This window comes from Cetorhinus maximus, chromosome 5 (assembly GCF_964194155.1).
Source record: "Cetorhinus maximus chromosome 5, sCetMax3.hap1.1, whole genome shotgun sequence".
Classification (NCBI taxonomy): Eukaryota; Metazoa; Chordata; class Chondrichthyes; order Lamniformes; family Cetorhinidae; genus Cetorhinus; species Cetorhinus maximus.
Genome location: NC_135883.1, coordinates 151,282,835 through 151,307,947, shown reverse-complemented (window position 1 = coordinate 151,307,947; position 25,113 = coordinate 151,282,835). Strand labels below are relative to the sequence as shown.

The 25,113-nt window shown below is 41.0% G+C and overlaps 1 protein-coding gene across 7 annotated transcripts in view; it reads left to right on the top strand.

Annotated features, from left to right (window-relative positions):
• babam2 (BRISC and BRCA1 A complex member 2) overlaps positions 1-25,113 on the top strand; it is a 205,920-nt gene that overhangs the window by 18,027 nt on the left and 162,780 nt on the right. For all 7 annotated transcript variants that reach the window (XM_078542699.1, XM_078542698.1, XM_078542696.1 and 4 more), the window contains exon 4: positions 16,847-16,941. In XM_078542699.1, the coding sequence (XP_078398825.1) occupies positions 16,847-16,941 (95 nt within the window). The remainder of the gene's footprint in view (positions 1-16,846; positions 16,942-25,113) is intronic.

Genomic DNA, 25,113 nt, shown 5'->3' with positions numbered 1-25,113 from the left:
CAAAGAGTTTGCAAAGTGATCTTGAGCGAATGGGCAGATGGATTATAATCTGGGGTTGTCCACTGTGGCAGGAAGAAAAGAAAAGCAGTATATTATTTAAATGAAGAAATTATGCAGAATGTGGCAGTGCAGAGGGATCTGGGTGTCTTTGCATATAAATCACAAGAAGTTAGCATGAAGGTACAGTACGTAATTAGGAAGGCAAATGGAATGTTGGCCTTTATTGCAAGGAGAATGGCAGATAAAAGTAGGGAGGCCTTGCTACAACTGTACAGGGAATTGGTGAGACCATACCTGGATTATTGTCTGTAGTTTTGGTCTCCTGACTTATGGAGAGACCTACTTACATTGGAAGTGGCTTAGAGAAAGTTTACTAGGCTGATTGTGGGATGAAGAAGATTTAAGAAGAAAGGTTGAGTGGGTTGGGCCCATACTCTTTGGAGTTTAGAAGAATGAGAGGCAATCTTATTGAAACATATAAGATTGAGGGGCTTGACTAGGTGGATGCAGAGAGGACGTTTCCAACCATGGGGAATCGAGAACTAGGCCCAATTTAAAAATAAGGGGTCTCCCATTTAAGATGGAGATAAGGAGGAATTTCTTCTCTGAGGGTTGTTAGTGTTTGGAATTCTATTCCACAGAGAGCATTGGAGGGCTGAGTCATTGAATATATTCAAGGCCGAGTTAAACAGATTTTTGATCAACAAGGGAGTCAAAGGGGCAGGCAGGAAAGTGGAGTTAGGTCACAATCAGATTAGCCATGATCTTATTGAATGGTGGAGCAGGTCCGAGAGACCAAATGGCCAACTCATAGAGTCATAGAGGTCCACAGCACAACTGCTCCTGTTTCTTATGGAATTTGCAAAAAGTCAGCTGCCCAGCTGAAATATATTGTTTGACTTGTGACTAAACATGGGACACAAGTAATCTCTGCAGTCTGAAGGGCTTCACTCATGGAGGAATCCATGGTTTGTGTTGCCTTATTCAACTGGTTGGAAGGAGCCAGTGTGAAACTTTTTTCAAAGTTCAAAGTGTAGTTGTAGTTGATGGGCTGTAATTACCTAGGTATTTTGCTGATATTGGTTTTTTTGTCGTCGTTTTATTTGACTTATTTTTGAAATCCGTTTTTTATACAGTCCATGTTATGCATTCTTCTTTGATTATGAGCCAGGAAGACAGATGAATTGTTCTGTGCTAGTATGTTCTGTAACTAGCCACTAAAAAAAATTGAAAGAAGTACTAAAAACCTTGATAATCAGTTTTTTATTCAACATTATTATTTGAGCGTTTTGAATTCACATAGAAAAACACCCCACGGTGCTTTACATAGGGGAAAGTAATAGATGCTGAGCAGTAGTGTAAGAGTTGGGAAGAGTAATCAACAGAAGTTTTAAGAGGCTTTTAAAGATGGGAAGAGTGGTGGCAAAGCCAAAGGTATAAGGAGGGACTTCCAGAGAGTTAGCTCAGGGTGGCTAAAAGCTCTGCCATTGATGGTGAAATGGAAAAGAATGAGAATACACAGGAGGCAATAAACCCGAACGAAAGGACACTGGATAGGATATAAAGCTGGAAGAGGTTGTGGAGGTAGGATACAATAATCATGGAGGAAATTGCAGAGGAGTAAGGCAGTTTGGAATGCCAATGAAATTTGGCAAGGGCAGAGTGAGTGGGACTGGATGTGGGTAGCAGAGTTTTGACAAGTTATTGTTTATGAAAACAAGAGCTTGGAAGAGCTGCCGAGGAGTAATTGAAGAAGCTGAATCATATGTTAATGAAAGTGTGGGTAAGGGCTTTGGCAGTGGACGTAGATAGAATCATAGGTCAGAATTTAAAGTGCCCCTAGGTAGCAGATTATGAGGTGGGGAGGGAGGGGTGGCAAATTAGGAGGGAAGGTGAAGCTTCTGTTGTTCACAGCTCTGAAGAAGAGGCATATTGGACTTGAAACATTAACAGATGCTGCCAGACCTGCTGAGTTTTTCCAGCATTTTCTGCTTTCATTGCAGATTTCCAGCATCCACAGTATTTTGCTTTTATCATTCCTGGTAAACCTCCTCTGTACCCTGTTCAAGGCCTTGACATTCTTCCTGAAGTATGATGCACTTCAACACAATCCAGTCATAGATTATAAGCCAATGTCTGTACATTTATATACAACCTGTTTTAAAAAGTTGACACAGAGTAGAGCTCATTACTTATTTTTTATATATGTATAAACAGATTTTTATATTTAATCATACACAGTACCCCAGTTGAGGCCTAGCTAGTGATTTATAAATATTTAACATGACTCCCTGGTTTATGTATGGTAATGCCTCTATTTACAAAGCCAAATATCCTGTACACTGTCTTAACCCCTTTATCAATTTACCCTCTAGTCTTCAAAGATTAGTGATTATGAACCTCCAGGCCCCTTTATTCTTTCACTCCCTACCTCGCTGTAAATAGTACCATTTAAATTATATTGCCTCTTGATGTTGTTCCTTCCAAAATACATCCCTTCACACTTAACCACATTCAGTTGAATCTGCCAAGTGTCTGCAGGTTTCACTGGCCTGTTTATACTCTTCTGAAGTTTGGTACTATCTTGCTCACTACTTTGTGCCAAGTATTGTATTGTTTGCAAACTTTTAAATTGTACTTCCCATACCCATGTCCAGATCATTTATCAAAATCAAGAAAAGCAATGATCCTAAAACTGACCCTTGAGTTGGGGGGGGAGTGCAACCTTACTGCATACATCTCTCCAGTTGGAAAAAACATCCATTCATTCTATCCTCTAGCAATCTTGGTGTTTGGCTAATGAACTCCAACTCTGCTCCACACCTTTCTGATAGCTTAGCGCATATTGCGAGCTTCCACTGGTAAAACATTATGCATTCAAACCAGTCCTCCCTATTCATATGTAACATATAGATGCAACAGAGTACTGCCTGAAGACTTCTAATATTAGAAATGAAAGTTAAACTGTATTTAATTTTGGATCACAGAAAGTGAACAGTCCTAACGAAGGTTATTTTTTATGGAATTGAGTAAATTGTTCTGGTGCTTTTGTAAAACACCAGACATTGAGAAATGAAGATCACTAAACCTTGATAAGGCATTTTACTTACTCGGGATGTTTTGAACTTTGTTTTAATGCTGCAATATTTTGTAACTATTTTACAAGATGTAAATAGCAGAGTGGCAATACACTTTGATACAGGAGAATTTCTTTGAGCTAGAGTTCTTACCTTGTGGACCTTTTGCGGCTTTGCTCTTTGCTTACATTGTCCATATACGTACAGGAAATCAGCTAACTGATCTCTTTCTGAAACTGGGTGTTTTAAGCACGTAATACATAAGGTTAGAATCCTGTGATATTGCTCTTTGACGCCTGATTGTTAAAGAAAAGGTCAGTTAACCAACTTGTACCGTAAATAGCTGAGTTGCTTAAAACCCTAATTCCAAAATGTCAAATGCAGTAAATTTGGGAGGATGAAGGGTCAATTATTAAACTGTTTTAATCAGAATTAATGTTTAAGAACAAATTTTTGAGAAAAAAGCATTAATTGTGGTCGACAGCTCTTTTTGGGGGAAAAACACCTGTAGGTTGAATTTATACTGTTTGGATTTTTTTTATGAAGGGAAAATGCTTTTGTAGTTGGTTTGGATAAAAAGTTACAAGATTTGCCACATTTTGATACGATTTCCTTGTCAGATTAGTTGGAGTGCAGTTTTATATTAGGTATTAGTAGTTCTTATTTCCTGTCATAACTAGTTGAATATATCAAAATCAGAACCATTTGCTATAATGTATTCACAGAAATATGTTACTGTACAACAGGTGATTCAAACCAATTCATTTAATTTTGGCATTTACCCTTTATGCAAACAAATAATTCAAATTATATTTACTCACCCTGTTCCTATTTACCTTCAACCTTTTTGTCTTCATTCACTTATTCAGTCTAACCTTGTATGTTAATATAGTTTCTGTAACAACTGCTAAACCCTGGAAGTCAATTCCACAGCCTCACAACTCTTCTGTATAAATAAACCTTTCCTTCATATCCTAACACTACGTTTATTGTAAGGATCCAACATTTCCTGATTCAGGAGGTCATAATAAATTTTAAAAACGAAGACATAAATTTTCTTTTTTAGCGTGCATAATCATGCATTTTCTGCTCTAAATTTGAAGCGTGATATTCTAATTAGTGTATATATATATATATATATCTATATCTATATATAGATAGAGATATATATAGATAGATATATCTATATCGATAAATATATCTATCTATATATCGATAAATATATATATCAATATATATACCTATATGTCTATCTATATAAAATCTATATATATATATATATATATACACACACACATATATATATAATATATATGTATATATAATCTATATACCCACATACATGTAATCTATATATCTATAATCTATATTTATATATATATATTACACCAAAAGGGATTAACTTTAGAAATCATATGAATATATTGTTGTAAGTTTTGAGGGTAGCTGAAGCCAGGTTTGGCAGCTGGATAATGAACGTGAAGATAGGAAAGCTGAAGTTAGATTTATAAAATAAGCTCACTGGAGCATAGCCAGTTGCCTTTCACTATTGCTATTAATAAGCTTTTTAACAAGAACAATTCTGTTCCCACTTTTTTTGCCTGGTGTCCATAAAATAGCAAGTACCCTTAGTGTTTGTATTTAATGAAGGTCTCTTTATTTTCACACAAGTAAAATGCTGCAATTGTTAGAAATCTGAAAACAGGAAATGCTGGAATTACTCAGCAAGTCAGGCAGTATCTACATGAGAGAGTATTTTCATTCCTTTATTTTCCTTTCTTTTCTCTCTTTCCTTAATCTCTAACCATATGGACAAGATATGGACATATTTCTCCCTTCTTCTAACTATGCTTCAGTTCTGCCGAAGGGCCATGAAGGCTCGAAACGTTAACTGATTTCTTCTCCGCCGATGCTGCCAGACCTGCTGAGTTTTTCCAGGTAATTCTGTTTTTGTTTTGGATTTCCAGCATCCGCAGTAGCTTTTAGCTTTTTGTTTTTATCTTTGTGTTTAATTAACTGCCACCCCTCTTCAAGAAATGCCCTCTTTGAAGAAGTACGGTTCTGTCCTCCGACAGGATTTCCGACTGTCTCTTCTGCCTTGCTCATCTTCATTGCTTTCCATTTCTCTCTCTCCCCCCACCACCCCCCCACATCCACCTTAAACCAATTTATATTTCTCCCTTCTTCTAACTATGCCTCAGTTCTGCCGAAGGGCCATGAAGGCTCGAAACGTTAACTGATTTCTTCTCCGCCGATGCTGCCAGACCTGCTGAGTTTTTCCAGGTAATTCTGTTTTTGTTTTGGACAAGAAAATTGTTTGCTCTCAGGTAATCTGATAGGGATGTATAGAATGGCTTAGGCTGACTGTGATCTTTAACGCTACCCAAAATTGAAGAACTGAAGCCCTCGCTACCTTTCCCTTTCTCTTCATCCACTGATGCTGGAATAAAATTTAGTACTTCCTTTACTTTCCTGACAGAGATCAGATTAGCTAGCTTTACAGACAAGAAATGAAATCTGAGGCCATCCTGTTCGCCTGGTTTTGTACTTGGAGCCACCTGGTTTGCATTTTCAGGGGTATTATATATAAAGGGCAAAAACATTATTTTATTCACTGTAGTCTACCATTGCCACCTATCTTAGAATGTGGTGGACAATCTTTTTCACAGGCATCAACTCTGCCTTACTATTGACTGACAAAGGAGGTTACAACACACCTCTCCTTCACTTGCACAATAATTTTCTTATTCTTCCATCTACGTAAGATGATAGACATGCAGCAAATCAAATCTGTTGCGAATGGGGTGGCTTCACTTTTGCTAAGGACCGAAAAGACCAATTCGTGAGAGGCAGGTTCTGCCACAAGTGCTGCATATGGAGCGGTTATCAGTTGTTATGGGTTGTTGTTTTCAGTGTTGCCACCTGTTGCCAAGCTGCTGTAACTGCTGACCACCATGGTGGTACAAGCTGGCCCACGGGTCATGTTGCTATTTTCTTCTGTCGTCAGCTAGTGTCTCCCAGGTGTGGAAATCGGTGTTTCAGGGCTTCCTGTTTTGCAAGCTTCCTTGAAGCAGACTTTGGGCATCCTACTGATCTTCTGGCTCCAGATACCTCACCATACAGAAAATCCATGGGTATGCGACCTCCTTCCATTCTGCAAATGTCCCCGAACCAGCAGTCGCCTCTGCTCGACGAGTGTGAACATACTCGGGATTTGCCTTTGTAAGGACTGCTGCATTCTTGATTTTGTCCTTCCATGAGATGCCTAGAATGCACTGCAAACAGAGAAGGTGAAAGTTGTTGAGTTTCGTTTCTTAAAAGCTGTAATTTATCCATGTTGCACAGCATACAACAAGGTGCTGAGAACACAGGCCACATAAACCTGCATCATGGTCCCAAAAGTCAGCTTGATGTTATTCCTTGCACCTTTTGTGAGTCAGCCAATGGTAGCTGCTTTCCCTATGCATGTATTGAGGTCTGCATCAAGAGCCATTGTCTGCCACCATGAACCTAAGATAGCAGAATTTGCTAACCAATTTCAGCAGGGTGTTATTTAACATGATCAAGGGCAGAGATGTGACACCCTGTCTCATAACCATGGTTTTCTTGACGCTTTTCGTAAGGGAGAATAAGTTACAGGCATGGGAGAGACAACCCATGAGCCTTTGTAGCTGTGTTTCCATGTGTGTGACTAGCACATCATCAGTGTAGAGGAGTTCTCCGATCAAGGCATGCTGCATTTCTGTTTTCACTTTCATTCTGGACAGATTGTGAAGCTAGCTGTTGGGCCCGGTATGCAGGTAAACTTCTACCATATTTACAGGGAAGGCAAAGGTTAGGAACATGGAAAAGAAAGTACAAAACAAAGCGGGGCATAGGACACAGCCCTCTTTCACTCCATTCTTCATCCTGAAACTGTTAGAAGTGGAGCTGTCAAACTGTACAGTGCATGTCATGAAAGGAGTGGATGAGACTGAGGACTTTGGACGCCAATTTTCTCTCTTTTAGAGTCCTTCCCTACAGATGGTGTTGAATGCTTCAGTGAGATCTACGAAAAGCTAGCATTTGGAGAAGATTATGTGCCCTGTAGATCTACTAGCATGGAAACTGCATTGTGCTTCTGGATACGCTCGGTCTGTAAGTAGATGGAGTCTTTTAAGCATGACCCTTACGAAGGCCTTCCCAGTAACAATAAGGAGTAAGGTGCCCCTGTAGTTGTTGCAATCTCCTCTGTCAACTTTGTTTTGTGTAATGTGATGATTTTTGCATCACACATGTCCTGTGGAATGCAGCAGATCCTATCTTCCAACAGAGAAGGAGGTCATGAAGGTGTTGCAGTGGATGGGAATTTCCATGCTTGAGTGGTTTGGCTGGAATTCCATCCTTGCCAGTACCTTTCTGCTCTCAAAGCAATTAATGGCCTTTTTGAGTTCAAGTGATGAGGGTTCTTCGTCTAACTCAAACATGACAGCAAGCTGCAGAAGAGCACTAAACACAGACTGGGTGATGTCCATCTCACAGGAGTACCTAGCCAAGCCATGACTAACAGTTATGCAAAAGACAGAGATGTTGCGCAAATAAGTACTGGATCAACCTATATAAAGAAATCAAAACTGCTTGTGATAATGGAAATCTACACGTTATGTATGATGGGATCAAGTAAGCACTTGGACCTACCATCGCCAGAGTTGGTCCCCTGAAATCAGATGGTGAGGAACTCACCAACAGAAGTAAACAAAAGTCCTGCTGGGTTGAACACTACTTGCTCAATAAAGTTAAAAAGTGGATGCATTTTGGCATGTGACTTTCAAATTGAGTTATTGTTCTCAATGGTACTGTGAAGGAGGTCAAAGGTATTTCTCCATCAAAATGAATTTGCCAGTCAGGTGGGAACAGTTTGAGAGCAAATGATTTTGGATGCTATTCTGCCACTGCATAACTGGTGACAAAGCACCATTGGCAAATGGTGGATCAACTTATCCATTGCCTCAACTGTTAGGCAGCAAAGAGGATCCAAAGATTCACTTTGAAGATCGAGCTTAAAAAATTGATACAATGCAAAAAAAAGTTTAAGGACTGAGCATAGCTCCAGCCACAGAATATCTTGTCACAAGTTTCATCTGACACAATGGGTGAATTTATCTTTCTGACAAAAAGGGAATTTCTGATCCACCTGTGACTCATCTGTGCATTTTAGCATATGTGCTGCTCATTGTATGCCTGAGCCTATATCAAGAGTGCTCCAGCTCCAAGTGTCTTTAATTGTATACAGTATTTATTGGAGGTGCCCTACCAAGTAATATTTTGATTATGCAGCAGTCTGCATTTTATCTGGCCTGACTCTTGGATGTATATTACAGTCCCCAGTTTTTTTCTTTTGTTTATTAAAATGGTTGCTTGAATTGAGTTGTGTGTTGAAAGTGAATGAAGTGGTTAAAACTGTCTTAAAAATTATGGCAGAATGTAAAGCACATAAAATTACACAATTATGTATGTGTGCCCATCTTTCCCACACTCTATGTTTGAATCGCTCCAACGAGGTTTCCACCTCCACCACAGCACAAAATAGCTCCTAATAAAATCATCATGACACCACCTGGATTGTGACTGCGTTGCATTATCCCAGTGCAAGCTCTTTGACACAGTCCTCCTCCATCAATTACTCCGCCATTGTCCAGCTCAGTGGGACTGCCCTCACAGTTCTACTTTTAACAATCTGATCATAACTAAAGTAAATCCAGCAATGGCTGATCTACGTGCATCCTTTCCTCTGGAGTCTCCCAAGGATCTGTCATTGGCCTCCTCTTCTGCCTGATCAACATAATTCCATTAGCCCTTGGCAGTTTCATCTACGAATAATAAAGTCAGTTTCTACATTGTGCTGATGACGCCTATACCTCTTCACCACATCTCTCAAGTTTGCCATTGACTCTTTATCGGCGTGCTTTTCTGACAGTCAGCTTGTTCTCCAGTTAAATACCGGGGAGACTGAAGACATTGCCACATTGTAATTGAGTATGCCATCCTTCTCTCAGGCATTGTCTCAGGCTGTATCAGACTGCAAGCAGTCTCGATGTTCTATACAACCCCGACATGAGGTTACCACCCCTATTCCCTTCGCCACAAAGACCTTCTGCTACCACCTGTATTACATAGCCTGCTTCATCCCTTACGTCATCCTCCCTGCTGATGAAATCCTCATCCATGCCTTTGTCAGGTCCAGGCTATACTGGCTGCTGGACCCCCAACGCCTTCAATTTAAATTTTTTGTATTCATGTTTCACTCCCCTCCATTCCTCTGATTCTGGGCTCCTTTGCATAACCTTCTCCTCAGGTGCCTTCAACCATCTAGGTTTTTCCTAAGCTCTTTCAATTCTCCATCTATAAGACCCTCTTTAACACCTACCTCTTTGATCAAGCTTTTGGTTGCCCTTCTTAATATCCCCATTGATTTTGTGTCCTTATTTTTGAATATGCCCCGGTGAAGCACCTTGAATATAATGTATCCTCTATATTAGAGGCATCATTTAAATGCAAGTTATATGATATATGTTTCGAAAACTACTGAAGTTTGATGAAAACTGTTTCTTGGCCAGTAATGAAACAAAAGAAAATTACTGCAGTTCCTGGAAATCTGAAATAAAAACAAAAAATCTTGGAAATACTTAGCTGGTCTTGCAGCATCTTTGGAGAGAGAAATCGAGTTAATTGACTGGATTTAATGGTGCACCGGGGTCCCCGCGTCTCTGGCGAAAAAGCCAGGAGCAGCAAGTCCTGCCTCAGTGCTGCTGGTCAATTAAATGGCCGACGGCTCTCTGGTCCCAGGAGCGCGAGAGGGAATAATGGCCACTGCTGGGTCTGCATCCAGCCCCCAACGGCATGGAGCCGGAGTTAAAGGTTAAGCGTGCAGGTGGGAGGGTGTTGGCGGGGGGCAGGCCCCAGAAAGGGGGGTGGGTGCCTGGGTAGCCAGGCAGGGGCAGGGGAGAGGTTATGGGGTGGTCCAGGAATAGGGAGTCCCTCTGATGGAACCAAGGGACCTTTAAGGTGAACCCACCCCCACTGCCCTTGCCCACCACCACCTCATGCAGTGAAAGCTGCCAGGTTGGATGCTTGCATGGGCCTTTCCGAGCAGTGGTTGGATGAGATCCTTATGTAGCCATTAGTTGACCACTTGAGGAGCCGAAATGGCCTGTGGATGGGTGAGCCGCCTGACTCTTCCCTTGCCACTGGTAAAATTACGGCGTGGCAAACCTGGTGCCATGGCATTTTATGGGTCCCCTTGCATGTGATTTAATTGTGAACTGCAACAGAATTTCAGGTTAGAGCAGATTGCAGTAGAAGTATTCATGTCTTATATATCTTTAGGAGCTCAAAAGCCCATAGCCTTTGTTTGCAATACGGTCACTTAGTTTTTAGTTGAAAGTCATACGACAATTTCACAAAATTCAGTAATTCATTTTGTTCTTTTAATACTAAGGGTGTTTGAATTGATGAGCTGCATTTGGTCCTCTATGACATCTGCAAGTTTTTTCTGTTGCAAATACGTTTTTGTTAATTGTAAGCAAGGCGCAGTGAAGATTTGGGTTTTATACAATAAAATTGTTGATATACAACGGTGATTTTTGTCTGGCTTTTTCCATTGACTGCTGTCAGTGGACTAGGATGTGGTAAAAATTTCACAGGAAACTCTAATCACTTTAGAAAGCTCCTGCAGTGTAGCATGTCCTGTTAGAACATAAGAAAGAGGAGCAGGTGTAAACCACGTGGCCCATCGAGCCTGCTTTACCATTCAACACAATCATGGCTGATATTGGCCTTCAACACCACTTTTCTGCCCACTCACCATATCTCTTGATTCCTCAAGAGACCAAAAGCCTATCTATCCCAGCCTTAAATGTATTAAATGATGGAGCATCCACAACCCTCTTCTGGAGCGGAGAGCTCCAAAGATTCATAACCCTTTGAGTGAAGTAATTTTTCCTTATCTCAGTCCTAAATAATTGGCCCCTTATCCTGAGATTGTGACCCCTTGTTTTAGATTCCATGACCAGCAGAAACAATTTCTGAGTTATCCTGTCAAGCCCCTTCAGAATTTTGTCTCTCATTCTTCTAAACTCCAGCCCTGTTTACTCAGCCTCTTGTCACAGGACAGCCCCCTCATCCCAGGGACCAATTTGGTGAACCTTTGCTGTACTGCCTCCAGTGCAAGTATATCCTTTCTTAAATGTGGAGACCAAAATTGCATACAATATCCAAGATGTGGTATTACCAAAACCCTGCTGGGGTATCAGTAGTGGTAGAGTGGAACTAGACTGTGCCAACAGTGGAATGGCAGTTGAGAGGGTTCATATAGGAAGGATGGAAATGGTAGCAGGAGTGGAGATAGGGCGAAAGAGCAAGAAGAGTAGAGAAAAGGAAAAGAATGGAAATGTAGGCAATGGGGAAGGTGAGTAAGTTTGGGGGAAGGAGTGGATATTAAGGGAAAAAGGAGGAGGAAGGGACAAAAAGAAGACACACAAAGTGTGCAGAAAATATGGCAACAGGAAGTTAAATGGTGCAAATAAAAAGTGTACAGCTGTCAGAATTTATTAAGATCTGGAAGCTCTCTTAGCAAACACAGTAAATAAAAGAACTTGCATAAGAACATAAGAACTAGGAGCAGGAGTGGGCAATCCAGCCTCTCGAGCCTGCCCCGCCATTCATTACAATCATGGCTGATCTCATTTCGGCCTCAGCTCCAATTTCCCGCCCCCTCCCCATAACCTTTCAACCCATTACTAATTTAAAAACCTGTCTATCTCCTCCTTAAATTTATTCAGTGTCCTGGCATCCACTGCACTCTGAGGTAGTGAATTCCACAGACTCGCGACCCTTTGAGAAAAGTAATTCCTCCTCATCTCTGATTTAAATCTACCACCCCTTAGCCTAAAACTATGACCTCTTGTTCTAGAATGCCCCAGAATGGGAAACATCCGCTCCACGTCTACTTTGTCTATCCCCTTTAGCATCTTATATACCTCAATTAGATCTCCTCTCATCCTTCTAAACTCCAGCGAGTATAGGCCTAAACTGCTCAATCTCTCCTCATAAGACAAGTCCTGCATCTCTGGACTCAATCTAGTGAAACTCCTCTGAACCGTCTCCAATGCAACTACATCCTTCCTCAAGTAAGGGGACCAAAACTGTGCACATTACTCCAGGTGCGGTCTCACCAATGCCTTGTACAGTTGCAACAACACTTCCCTATTTTTATACTCTATTCCTTTAGCAATGAATGCCAAAATTCCATTTGCCTTCCTTATTACCTGCTGTACCTGCATACTAGCTTTCAGCAATTCATGCACAAGGACACCCAGATCACTCTGCACTGAAGCATTCTGAAGTTACTCTCCATTTAAATAATAAGTCGCCTTTTTATTTTTCTGACCAAAATGGATAACCTCACACTTATCCACATTAAACTCCATCTGCCAAATTTTGGCCCATTCACCTAACCTGTCCATATCCATTTGTAAATTTCTTATTTCTTCATTGCAATTTACTTTCCCACCTATTTTGGTGTCATCTGCAAATTTAGCTATAGTACCTTCTATCCCTGAATCCGAGTCATTAATATAGATTGTAAATAATTGGAGCCCAAGGACCAAACCCTGTGGCACCCCACTAGTTACAGCTTGCCACCCAGAAAAAGACCCTTTTATCCCGACTCTCTGCTTTCTGTTGGTTAGTCAATCCTATATCCAAGCAAATACATTACCCCTAACTCCGTGTGTTTTTATCTTGTATATTAATCTTTTGTGCAGCACCTTACCAAAGGCCTTCTGGAAGTCCAGATATACTACATCTACAGGATCACCATTATCCACTTTGGTTGTCACATCTTCAAAGAACTCTAGCAAATTAGTCAATTTACTCTTCATAAAACCATGCTGACTCTGATGGATTGCATTTTGACTTTCCAAATGCCCCATTATTACTTCCTTAAAAATGGATTCCAACAATTTCCCAATGACAGACGTTAAACTAATTGGTTTATAGATTCCTACTTTCTGCCTCCCCCCTCATTCCCACCCCCTTTTTGAATAAGGGCATTATATTAGCATTTTTCCAATCCACTGGAACCTTTCCAGAATCCAGGGAATTTTGGAATATTATAGCCAATGCATCCACTATCTCTGCTCCCATTTCCTTTAAGACCCTGGGATGTAGGCCATCAGGTCCTGGGGACTTATCTCCCTTTAATCCCAATAGTTTGCTCAGTACTTTTTCTCTAGTGATGGTGATTGTTCTAAGTTCCTCCTCCTCTATATCCTCTGTACTATTGGGGTGGTACTAGTGTCCTCCACTGTGAAAACTGAAGCAAAATATTGATTAAGCGTCTCTGCCATTCCTGCGTTCCCCACTATTGACCCCCCAGTCTCGTCCTCCAAGGGACCAACATTCACTTTAACTACTCTCTTTCCTTTTATATACTTGGAGAAGCTTTTGCTATCAGTTTTTATATTTTGCGCTAGCTTTCTTTCATAATTTACCTTTGCTCTTTTTATTATTTTTTTAGTAACCCTTTGTTGATCTTTAAAAGTTTCCCAATCTTCCAGCCTGCCACTGACCTTTGCAATTTGGTATACCTTAGTTTTTGCCTTTATGTTATCTTTAACTTCCTTGCTTAGCCATGGATGCTTTTTCCCCCTCTTACCATCTTTCTTCCTCATTGGGATATATTTTACTTGGGAGGAATTGAATATCTCCTTAAATATCTGCCACTGTTCATCAACTGTCCTACCTTGTAGTCTTCCTGCCCAGTCCACTAGGGCCAAATCTGCCCTTATGCCTATGTAGTGACCTTTGTTTAACTCCAGAACACTAGTGTGGGACTCAAGTTTCTTGCTCTCAAACTGATCTTGAAATTCTAGCATGCTATGATCACTCTTCCCTAGAGGATCCTTTACTATGAGATCATTAATTAACCCCATCTCATTACACAAAACCAAATCCAGAATAGCCTGCTCCCTGGCTGGTTCCACAACATATTGCTCCCAGAACCAATCTCTAATAACTCTATGAACTCTCCGTCAAGCCTTCCCTTGCCAATTTGATTAATTCAGTCTATATGCATATTCAAATCATCCATGATTATTGCCGTGCCTTTCTTACATGCTCCCAGTATTTCCTGGCTTATACTGTGTCCTGCTGCTGAACTACTGTTTGGGGACCTATAGATTACTCCCACCAAGGGCTTCTTTCCCTTGCTATTTCTTATTTCTACCCAGACTGACTCTATGTCTTGTTCTCCAGTGCCTATATCATTCCTCACTATAGCACTGATCTCTTCCTTTACTAACAAAGTTACACCACCTCCTTTTCTTTCCTGTCTATCCTTCCGAAACACTGAGTACCCTTGGTTATTCAACTCCCAAACCTGTTCTCCCTGTAACCACCTCTCAGTAATCGCCACCAAATCTATTTATCTCTATTTGCACTGTTAACTCATTAGTTTTATTCCAAATGCTACGTGCATTCAGATACAAAGCCTTTAAGTTTGCTCTATTGTCAATTTTCCCTACTCTTATATGATTCTTTGGTGCAATATGGCGTTCACACACTCTGTCCCTTCCTTTCACTTTTTGATAGCAAAACTTGAGACTGATTTGTCAGTGGCAGATGAGATTGCGACAGTCAGTTTTTGGATGGTAGGATGGTGAATTGCCATGTGCTTAGAACAGAAACAGATGGGAGGAAGTGAAAGGCAGAATAAAAGTAGAGGGGGCCAGCAGCTAATGAAAAACAAGGACAGAGGATACTGTAGATTAGTGGTTTTAGTACTTGATTAATAATCAATTGAAGATGAGTTCAACTTCCATCATGGCTTTTTGAGAATTCATGGATTTGATTTTAAAAAAACAAAATTCACACAAAAAGCTATTTTTTGTGACCATAAAACTGTTGGATTGCAGGAAAAACCTAACTGGTCAACTAACGTCCTTGCTTGGCCTGGCCTTTTTGTAACTCCTGTCCCACACCAATGTGTTTACTTTTAACTGCCATTTTACTAGCTTATTCAGTTGTAAGAAAGAGGCCCACTGCCAGCTGCTCGGCAACTGGGATGAGCTATAAATGTCAACTTTGAGAGTTAAGCCAAGAATGAAATAAAAAAGGAGGAACATGGTGGAAGTACATATGAAGAAGGGTGAAGTTCAGAGTAGTTGGAAGGGAAAAGGAGAAGGAAGGTCATCTTTTACCCCACCTCATCTCTAACTCAGCTTATAATGGTGTGTGTGTGTGTATGAGCACGTGCACAGGTCATTGATACAGTGCCACTTTCTTTAGATTGGAAGAACTTTTTGATAAGTATCAAATATAGTTTAAAAAGGGATGAATCTGATTAGCAAAAGTAGCCTGGATGATGAGTTCGTATAGTGTTTTTGCAATAGTTTCTTAGAGCAGCACATTCTACCACCAATCAGAGAGCAGGCTACACTAGATCTGGTAATGTGCAATGAGACAGGATTAATTAATAACTTCATAGTGAAGGCTCACCTAGGTAGCAGTGATCAGATTATGATTAAATTTCACATTCAGAATGAGGGAGAGAGGAATGAGTCTATGACCAGTGTTTTAAACTTAAATAAGGGCAGTTATGAGGGCACAAGGACAGAGCTGGCTAATGTGAACTGGGAAATTAGGTTAAGGGATAGGAAGGGAAGGACGCACCATCTGTGGCTAACTAAGGAAGTTAAAGATAATATCAAATTGAAAGAAAAAATCTATAATTCCACAAAGATGAATGGCAGGTCAGAAGATTGCACCAAATATGAAGAACAGCAAAGAATGACTAAAAGATTAATAAGGAGAGAGAAATTAGGGTATAGGAGAAAGCTAGGTAAAAATATAGAAACAGGTAGTAAGAGTTTCTACAGGATTTAAAAAGGTAAAAAAGGAAATAAAGTGAACATTGTTCCTCTAGAGAGTGAGAATGTGGAATTAATACTGGAAAATAAAGAAATGGGGGCTATTTTGTATCTGTGCTCACGGTAGAGGATGCAACTAACATCCCAGATATAATTGTGAATCAGGAGGTGAAAAGGAAGGAGGAACTTAAAACAATTACAATCACCAGGGAAAGGGTACTAAGAAAATTATTAGAAATAAAAGCAGACAAGTCCCTGTGTCCTGATGGACTTCAGCCTAGGGCCTTAAAGGCAGTGGCTGCTGAGATAGTAGATGCATTGGTTTTAATTTTCCAAAATTCCCTAGACTCTGGAAAGACCCTATCAGATTGGAAAATAGCGAATGTGATTCCTCTATTCAAGATAGGAGGCAGACAGAAAGCAGGAAATTACGGGCCAGTTAGCTAAGTCTCGTCGGCAGCTGAACCATACAAATTGGGACAATCCCAGGTTAAACCTCTCAGTTTGTGATGAGTTCCCTGATCTCAGCCAGGATGACAACAGGAGAGCCATAGTTGATCTCCATGCCTCTGGATGCAAAGTATTGGCTAGGGTTTCCATTCCTGATCACTATCCAGTTACCCCTGCTGGACATGCACATGTGGAATTTTGCCATCAATCTTGAAGAAAGGAGCAAACTCATTAGGAAAGAAGAATTTTTTAACTTAATTTTGCCTAAAGCATGTTTTGCTTTATTCAAGCTGGAAACAATTATTCAGAGTTAATTGGAAATTATTTGTGTGCTGTGATTTAGCAAAGATTATTTGTATGCTTTAATCATGAATATTAACATAAATTATGGATTTTGTTTGTTTTGTCAAGGGGACATTATTTTCAACTGTCATTACCCAGACCTGCCTCCAGATTTCATCTTTGGAGAAGATGTGGATTTTCTGCCTGAACCCACAATGCTCCATGTGAGTTTGATTTAGAATTAAAATTATCTGGTTCTTGCTTACAGCACAGTAGCTTTGGAATATGGTCTCTGAATGAGCTGACATCAGCAGGACCTTCAGGCTGTCATGTGATCCATGTTTGAAATTATGCCAGTATTTGTGAAGCCTATTATTAAATTAATAGATTAAAATTTAAAGCTGTGTGAACCCTCAATTTTTGATATAAACATTTCTGTGAAAAAGGCTATTTTAAAAGAGCTTTCCATAGCAGTCTGATGCATGTATTTTTATTGTTCTCTGTTCTGCATACCAACAAGGTTTAGGGGAGAGTTGCGCTAAACTTGTCCTGCAGCTTGACATTTTCATTTTGAGTCAAAACAAATAACTTATTTGACAGGTTCAGCTTTTTCTTTCCGACATAGTTGTGATCATGTTTAAAGTAATTTGAGGTTACTCATTGAGTTGTGGCTTTGTTGAAAAGGTGTTCTCAGTGGTTTGAAGTTGAATTGATGCAAAGTCAACCTACTGACTGGAAAGGACAGCTAAGCATTTTTTACCAGCAGTGGCTACTGAGTAAGTTGTTAGCTTTTGTGTTTCTTTTTACTCTGAGGGTGATATTGATGAGGCCACAAATATTGCCTATTGCAATTGCCCTGAGAAGTTGGTGGGGCCCTCTCTCCTTGAAAGACTGCAATAATTGTGCTGTTGGTGCAACCACAGTGACAATGCAGAAATCGTGATATAGATCCACAGGGCAAATTGGAGGTGATGTTGTGAAAGTAGAAGTGGAGGGAGATGCTATCTAAGTTACTTTTTGGAGGTACAGGTACATTGATGGATCTCCTGGATGTCAAATGTCGGAATTATAGGATGGATGTTGAATGGATGGATGCCAATACTGTCAGCCCTGGTTTAGATGATAGCACTCTCACCTCTGAGTCACGCTTCAGGGCTTGAGCAGAAAAATCAAGGATCATTACTAAGGGAGTGCTGCACCGTAGGAGATACCATCTTTCCGATGGAATGTTGAGTCGACGCTCGATATGCCTACATGTCTGGATGTAAAAGATCCCATGCCACAATTTAGAAGAACAGCAGGGAAGTTAGCTCTGGAGTCCTGGCCAATATTTACCCTTCAATCAACATCACAGAAACAGATTATTTGGCCATTATCACATTGCTGTTTGTGGAAGTTTACTGTGCACAAATTGGCTGCTGCATTTCCTACATAACAGTGACTATGTTTCAAAGGTACTTCATTAGCTTAAAGTGCTTTGAGATGTCCAGTGGTGAAAAACACTATATAAATGCAAATCTTTCTTTTATGTATGATAGAAGAGCAGAGTAGTTCTCTTCGGACTTCTGATAAGATAAACCTGGAAACAAAGCTATTTCCACCAGTTAACGAGTCATTAATTAGAGGATATGAAATTAGGGTAATCAAAAGAGTGAAAGGAAAGTTTCGGAGCCTGCTATGATGCAAAATGTAGTTAGGATATAGTAAGTCCCATGCAGGCATAATGAGCTGATTAGCTACTTCTAATCTACAATTAGTATCATAGTATTTTCCTGTTCCTTGGTGAAAGTTGGAAAAGATATGCATACTTTGTTATGGCATATGTCCCGATCTAGAATTGGGAAAAGTTAATTAGTCAGTTAAGACATTTTTATACTTTTAGTTGATGCGTAGTTGGATGGGGAAGCAAGGTATGTGCTAGATATCTTGTTCCACTCTCTCTCTGACCTCAGGATAGGTGAGACAAGGGGGATATTTGTAACTTGCTGGCCTTAACGGCATCCTCCTGGTCAATTGTCTGCTTGAAATGGAGGGAAAAGGCAGCTAGCAAGTGGGAGGAACAAAATGTTGGGTGGCAAGATGCTGCCAAACAGGACCGAAGGAGAACTGCAAGCCTCAGGCATGGCCTCCTGGCTCCACGGAAGCTTTTATTTTAAGTTTTTAAAACTTAATTGTTTGGGCCTCTTCTGACCCTGCGTTTTCTTTCCAAGCACTTAACTGCAGTTGGAGCCTGATTATGCTATTTGGCCTTGATCTGCAGAAGGCTGGCATTCTTGCCACCTCGGAAAAGCATGTTATTCTTTGCTTTTTAAAAAAACGTTCAATAACTCTCAAATTGTTAGCGATTTTGACAAAGCCTAGATCTCTGTAACAACGAGGTGTGAGTGTTGTTTTAAAGAAGTGTCTTTTTGATTTGAGAAATTAAACACTGCCTACAATACAGCTGAAAGCAATAATCCAATGACTGCTAGCACTCATTTTCTGGCTGATGCCACAGTCACCTGTAAGTGGGCAGGGGGGAGAATTCGGCAGGAGACCCAAAAATCGGTTTCACGCTGGCGTGAAATGACAGCGGGATCTTCTGATACTGCCCGCTATGGTGGATCGCGATTCCTGCCAGAGCTGGCATGAAACCGATTTACATCCCTCTACTGGGATGCAGAGGAAGGCCCGACCGGAATCTTCGCCTTGCCAGATTCTCCATGACGGCAGTGGGAAAACGCGCCAGCCCAGAACACGTCTGGACCAACATGGCCTGCTCGCGGACATCTGACGACAAGGTGGAGGCCTCCAGCTACTGCACCCTGGAGCACCATGTGCACACAAGGTGGGTAGAGCTTCATCCATGTGGCTCCTCCACAAAGCGGCTTCCAGAAGGTGGGAGTTCTCTGCACAGTAATCTCAGTCAGGCTTCGGACCTTCTTCCAGGGACTTCACACCAGATTCTTCCAAAGACTTCACCATGGGATCAGATATTCTTCCAGGGTTGTTGCCATGGGTTTAGACTTTTCTATTATTCATTCATGGGATCTGGGCGCCGCTGGCTAGGCCAGCATTTATTGCCCATCCCTTGTTCAGAGGGCATTTAAGAGTCAACCACATTGCTGTGGGTCTGGAGTCACATGTAGACCGGACCCGCTGCAGATTTCCTTCCCTCAAGGACATGAGTGAACCAGATGGGTTTTTATGACAATCGGCTGTGGTTTTATGGTTTTTATTGAATTCAAACTCCACCATCTGCCCTGGTGGAATTCGAACGCAGGTCCCTAGAGCATTACCCTGGGTTTCTGGAATGCTAGTCCAGTGACAATACCGCTACACCCCTGCCTAACAGGTTCGTCACCATGGGTTCGGACATTCTTCCAGGGACGTTGCCATGAGATTGGACATTCTTCCAGGATGTTGCCATGGGATCAGATCCTCAAGTTGCAGGATGGAAAGTAGCAGGAGATACAATTCGGCAGCGATAAAGTGTTGAGGGGTGGGTTTATAGGCAGCTAGGAGGACTGAAGATGTAGTGGGAGTGTGGAGGCCTAGAGTGGGGGTGTTGGTGGTTCGGGGTGCAGGAAAACGTTTTACAGGGGTGCAGCAAGGTGGTAAAGGAAATGGAAGGGGAGGTTGGTTGCCGGATGTGAATGGGGTGTTATGTCCAAGTGTGTGAAGGGGCGGGGCGGGGGAGAGGGTTATGTCCAGGTGTGTGAAGGACACGATGGGGAGGAGGGTTATGTCCAAGTGTGTGAAGGAGGCGGTGGGGGAGGGTTATGACCAGGAGTGTAAAGTGGGGGGCGGGGGTTAAGTCCAGATTTGTGAAGGGCGTTATGTCCAGGTGGAGGGCGTTATGTTCAGGCGTGTGAAGTTGTCCAAAATGGTTGTGTCGAGGTCCCTCCAGAGCGCTCAGGCCATCCGCATGCATGGAGAAGGCTCGAGCAGGCATCTGATTTGCAGAGATTGCTGCTGCCCTCTGCGCCTCGTTGCTTCCCCCCCCACCCCCTTCCATATAGTGATCTCTGTATGTTGAAGTGTAAACGAGGCACAGTGGTCACCTCATCGCAGAGTGGATGTGCTGCAGTGAGGCTATGAAGTACGACTGAGAGACCCATGCACCCTGACATATTGGTCTCGTTGTAGTCAGTGCTAGCAGCTGAAGCTTTACTTACCCTGGTGAAGCGAATGAGGTCGTCCATCCTTTTGTGGCATTGTATTACTGACCTTCTCTGGACAGCCTGGGCATTGACGGCATTGGCCACCTGCGCCCACGCAGGGTTGGTTTCCCTGCTTGGCCGCCTCCTCCTATCAGCTGGGTGCAGTACATTCCTCTGGACCTTGACATGGCCCAGGAGAACACGCAGGGAGATGTCACTGAACTTCGGCGCTGGACCTTCACCTCCCCTTCCAGACACCCCCGTGGCTCGTTTTGATGATGAGGATGTCCAGGCATATTTTAAATATGGCGCTCAGCGATGGATTCATGGTCATTAGACTTTTAATGCCACCACCTGCCATGGCAGGATTCGAACCTGGGTCCCCAAAGCATTACCCCGGGTGTCTGGATTACTAGTCCAGCGACAATACCACTGCGCCATTGCCTCCCCGCAATTATGCTGGGGCCAGAAGATACCGCGGGATTTCCCGGTGGCTTCCGCAGTGGTAAACACTCCCCACACCTGTCCCCGTCCCCGCCATGGGACTTAATCCTGGATGGAAGAATTCCATCCAAAGTTTTGCAACCCTATCTTAATAACTTCCGATTGTTAAAGCATTGTACGTTTAAGTACTAATTACTAATGGTTCTGTTTATAACTGTCATATATTTTAATGACTTTTGGTGGGGCAGTAAGTAATTTGGTATATTTCACAATGCGTCTTTGATTCTAGAAGAACTACTGTTGTTGGTGTGGCATCACGCCAAGACCGGAGGGCGTTATGTCAAAATTCTTGTTAGGAAGGTGTTGATCCAGTGGATACAATAGAAAGTTCTGAAGCCCATTTTGTGACTGGTTTCTTTTCAAATCTCCAAGGAATTTACTTTAGTTCAGTTTGTGCAGAAACAAAAAATAGTTTTTTGTATTGTGGTACCATTGCAGTTTTTCTGGAGTCTTAGTGCAGGAGTCACCCATGACCATGCTTCAGTGAAATTTATTGTATTAGTTCAAACCAGCCAATGACTTGTTTCTGTTTTCTCGATTGAAACTAGCACCTGCTTGTTTAAATGCTTTGTGTGTAGTGAGTCATTGTTCCATGGCAACCATTTTGCCCAACTGACATAATTGAATAACCAAAGTAGGTAAGGAGTGACAGACAGTAAGAGCAGAGTACCGTCATTCTGTAAATATCACTCAAGGGGCAAATTCTAAGAATATTAGTATCATATTATCGGTAATGCACAGGAAGAGAAAATTCTGGGCCTTTGCAAGTAGCTGATTTAAATAATTTTGAACAACTTGGCAAGAAATGCTAGTCTTTCTATTGATACTTAATACTGAATTTAAATGATGAAACTGCCCAATGTTACGTGCAATTTGTAGTGCAATTTTATTCATAGTTGCGATTCCAATTTTTGTTTTTCTAATTTCATGCTCTTTAGTAGCTTATCATGCAATTGAAATAACATTTCAAGCTCAAAATAGCATTCACTAGGGTAGAAAATTGTCAAGTACAGAAATTTGCCTGTCACAGACATTCTGTGCTGAACTTCAGTGGAAGAAATGAACATTTTTTTGAGATACACAAAGTAACATTTGAAAGATAATTGAGCAGAGAGTGGGATCACTTGACATTTTTCAAACATCAACACTGACCCAGGAAATTGCTGCAGTGGTGAGCAACGTTAATTGCACTCCTTACTTCACCATTCAGAATGCAGTACATTTGTACCACATATTGCTGAAAAGTCAAAGCAATACTGGCACAACAATGTTAATGATGCATCTGGGATCTCATGAATATGACGCTCAATGGTCCATACCATCTATGCATAAGTAAATAAATCAGAATATATGAGGAGTGGCATTGTACCTTTCATGTTACCTGTTTTATACTTTTAAATAGCAAATAATCAAGAAACATACAAACCTTGCATGATTTATATCTTTAATGGGAAGTCTTCAAAATGGAGATAGTTCACGTACAATCTAGAGACTTTTCCACAGTGTGTAAAAGGACATCCATAGCTGGAGCACAATAGATAAAATATATAGAAATTAAAGTGAGATTGAAAAAGAAAGGTTATGATAAATGTTTAATGTATATCTCATTGAAGAACCAAACCTAATACAAAAGCTACAAGAGAGAACAGAAAAAGGAAATAAGAGGGACAGGATAAGTGCATGACAGTGGATTAGCAGGTAACAATTCAGATTATAATTGTAAAAATATTAAATGAATGGTTGAAGGAAGAGTGGGTCGATAAGAAACCATTAAGCACATCTTATGGAGATAGAGGGCATGGCTAAGATACTAAATGAGTACTTTGTATTTGTCTTCATTAAAAAAGAGGTTGTTGCCAATGTCGCAGTAAAGGAGGTAGTACAGAAATTGATAGGGTAAAAATAGATAAAGAGGAGGCACTTAAAAGATTGACAGCATTTAAAGTAGAAAAGTCACCCAGTGCAGATGGGATTCACCGAGGTTGCTGCCAGAAGTAAGGATGAAAATTGTCGAGGTTCCTGCCAAAGTATTCCAATCCTCCATAGATCTGGAGTGGTACCAGAGGGCTAGAGAATTGCAAATGTAGTCAACAATAAGAACAGTTACAGACTTCAGTAGATATACAGACTAGTGAAATGGGGCAGACACGTGGCAGAAGAATTAAAGGCAAAGAAGTGTGAAGTGATTCAGTGTCAACATAAGAACATGAATAAGGCAGGAGTAGGCTACTCAGACCTTCAAGCCTGCTCTGCCGTTCGGCAAGATCTTTTACTTCAGCTACACCTTCTCCACAATACTTGGTTCCTTTAGTATCTAAATATCTATCAACCTCAGATATAAAGCGAAAGGTGCATTTTAAAACAGGATGGAGGAACACGTGAAACCTGGGGGCATGGAAGTAACAGAAAAAGTTCAGAAGACTGTCAAGAAGACATATGGGACTCTTAGCTTTAGAGATCGAGACAGTATAAAAAAACAAGAAAGTTACGCCAGCCCCCTCTAAATCACTGGTTAAGCCCCACCTGGAGCATTGTAGAAATTGTGGGCACCACACTTTAAGGCCTTGACATCTTTCCTAGAGAGGGCACAGATGAGGTTACCAGAATGTTTCCAGGGATGAAAAGCTTCCTTTACGTGGAGAGACTAGAGAAACTGGGGTTATCTTTAGAGCTGAGAAGATCCTGGGGTATTTTGATAGAGGCCTTGAAACTCTTGAAGAGTTTTGATAGTATAAATAAGGAGAAACTTCTGTTGGCAGAAGAGTTGCTAATCCAAAGACACGGATTTAAGATCAATGACAAAAAAAATGAGAGGCATCATGTGGAAACATTTTGTGCATAGTTGATTTCTGGAATGCACTGCCTGAAAGGACAGCAAAAAGATTTTTTTGTGTGGAGAATAACAGTGAAGCGATCAGCACTCACTGTTATAAGAGAGAAAATCAGAGAGAACTTACAGCGTCTATATGTGTGCACTTAAATGTCGAAATCTGAAAGTCGCTGTAAGAGATACCCAGCTCCTCCACAGTGTGCAATATTTATTCGCTTTCTGTACAAGATTTAAATCTAATACACTTAAAACTTTACAGTTTTGGTTTAAAAGTCTACAAGTGAGGATTCTTCAATTTGGCTATTTTGAAGACTCTTGTTTCTTGACCTGCTCATGGAAACTACAGGTGTCCTGTAGAGGGCACTGCACAGATTCAGAGGCCTGATTTTAACAAGTCTGCACTCAAAAGCCTGTGAAAGCTTTGGGCAGTTAGCAGAAAAGTGAACAACAAGCACCATTACTTTGTCACTGACCGCAAATCAATGCCAGTAATAGCTTTCAAAAGGAATTTGAATAAATTATTGAAAAGGAGAAATTGGCTGGGTTATGCAGAAAGAGCAGGGGAATGGGTTTAATTACGTGGCTCTTTCAAAGATGGCATAGATAGAATGGGCTGAAAGACCTCCTGTGTTATATGATTCTATGTTTTATTTTCTTTAACAATATCTCTGCGCCAGCGCTTGCTTTATTAATCAGAACCTTTTGGGAACCATTTTGGTTTGGGTTCATTTATTCAGAAGCTCTCTCCCTTCAAAACTAGATGTTACTCAAAAATAGTAGTTCTTCGTGTAAACATGCAAGAGCTATAGCTACTGTTAACAATTTAGAATATATTAAACATAACAAATCCACTCTCATTCTTTCATTTTCTCTATATTCAGCTATCTTGTATTTGCTGACTGTAATTTCAGGACATTAGT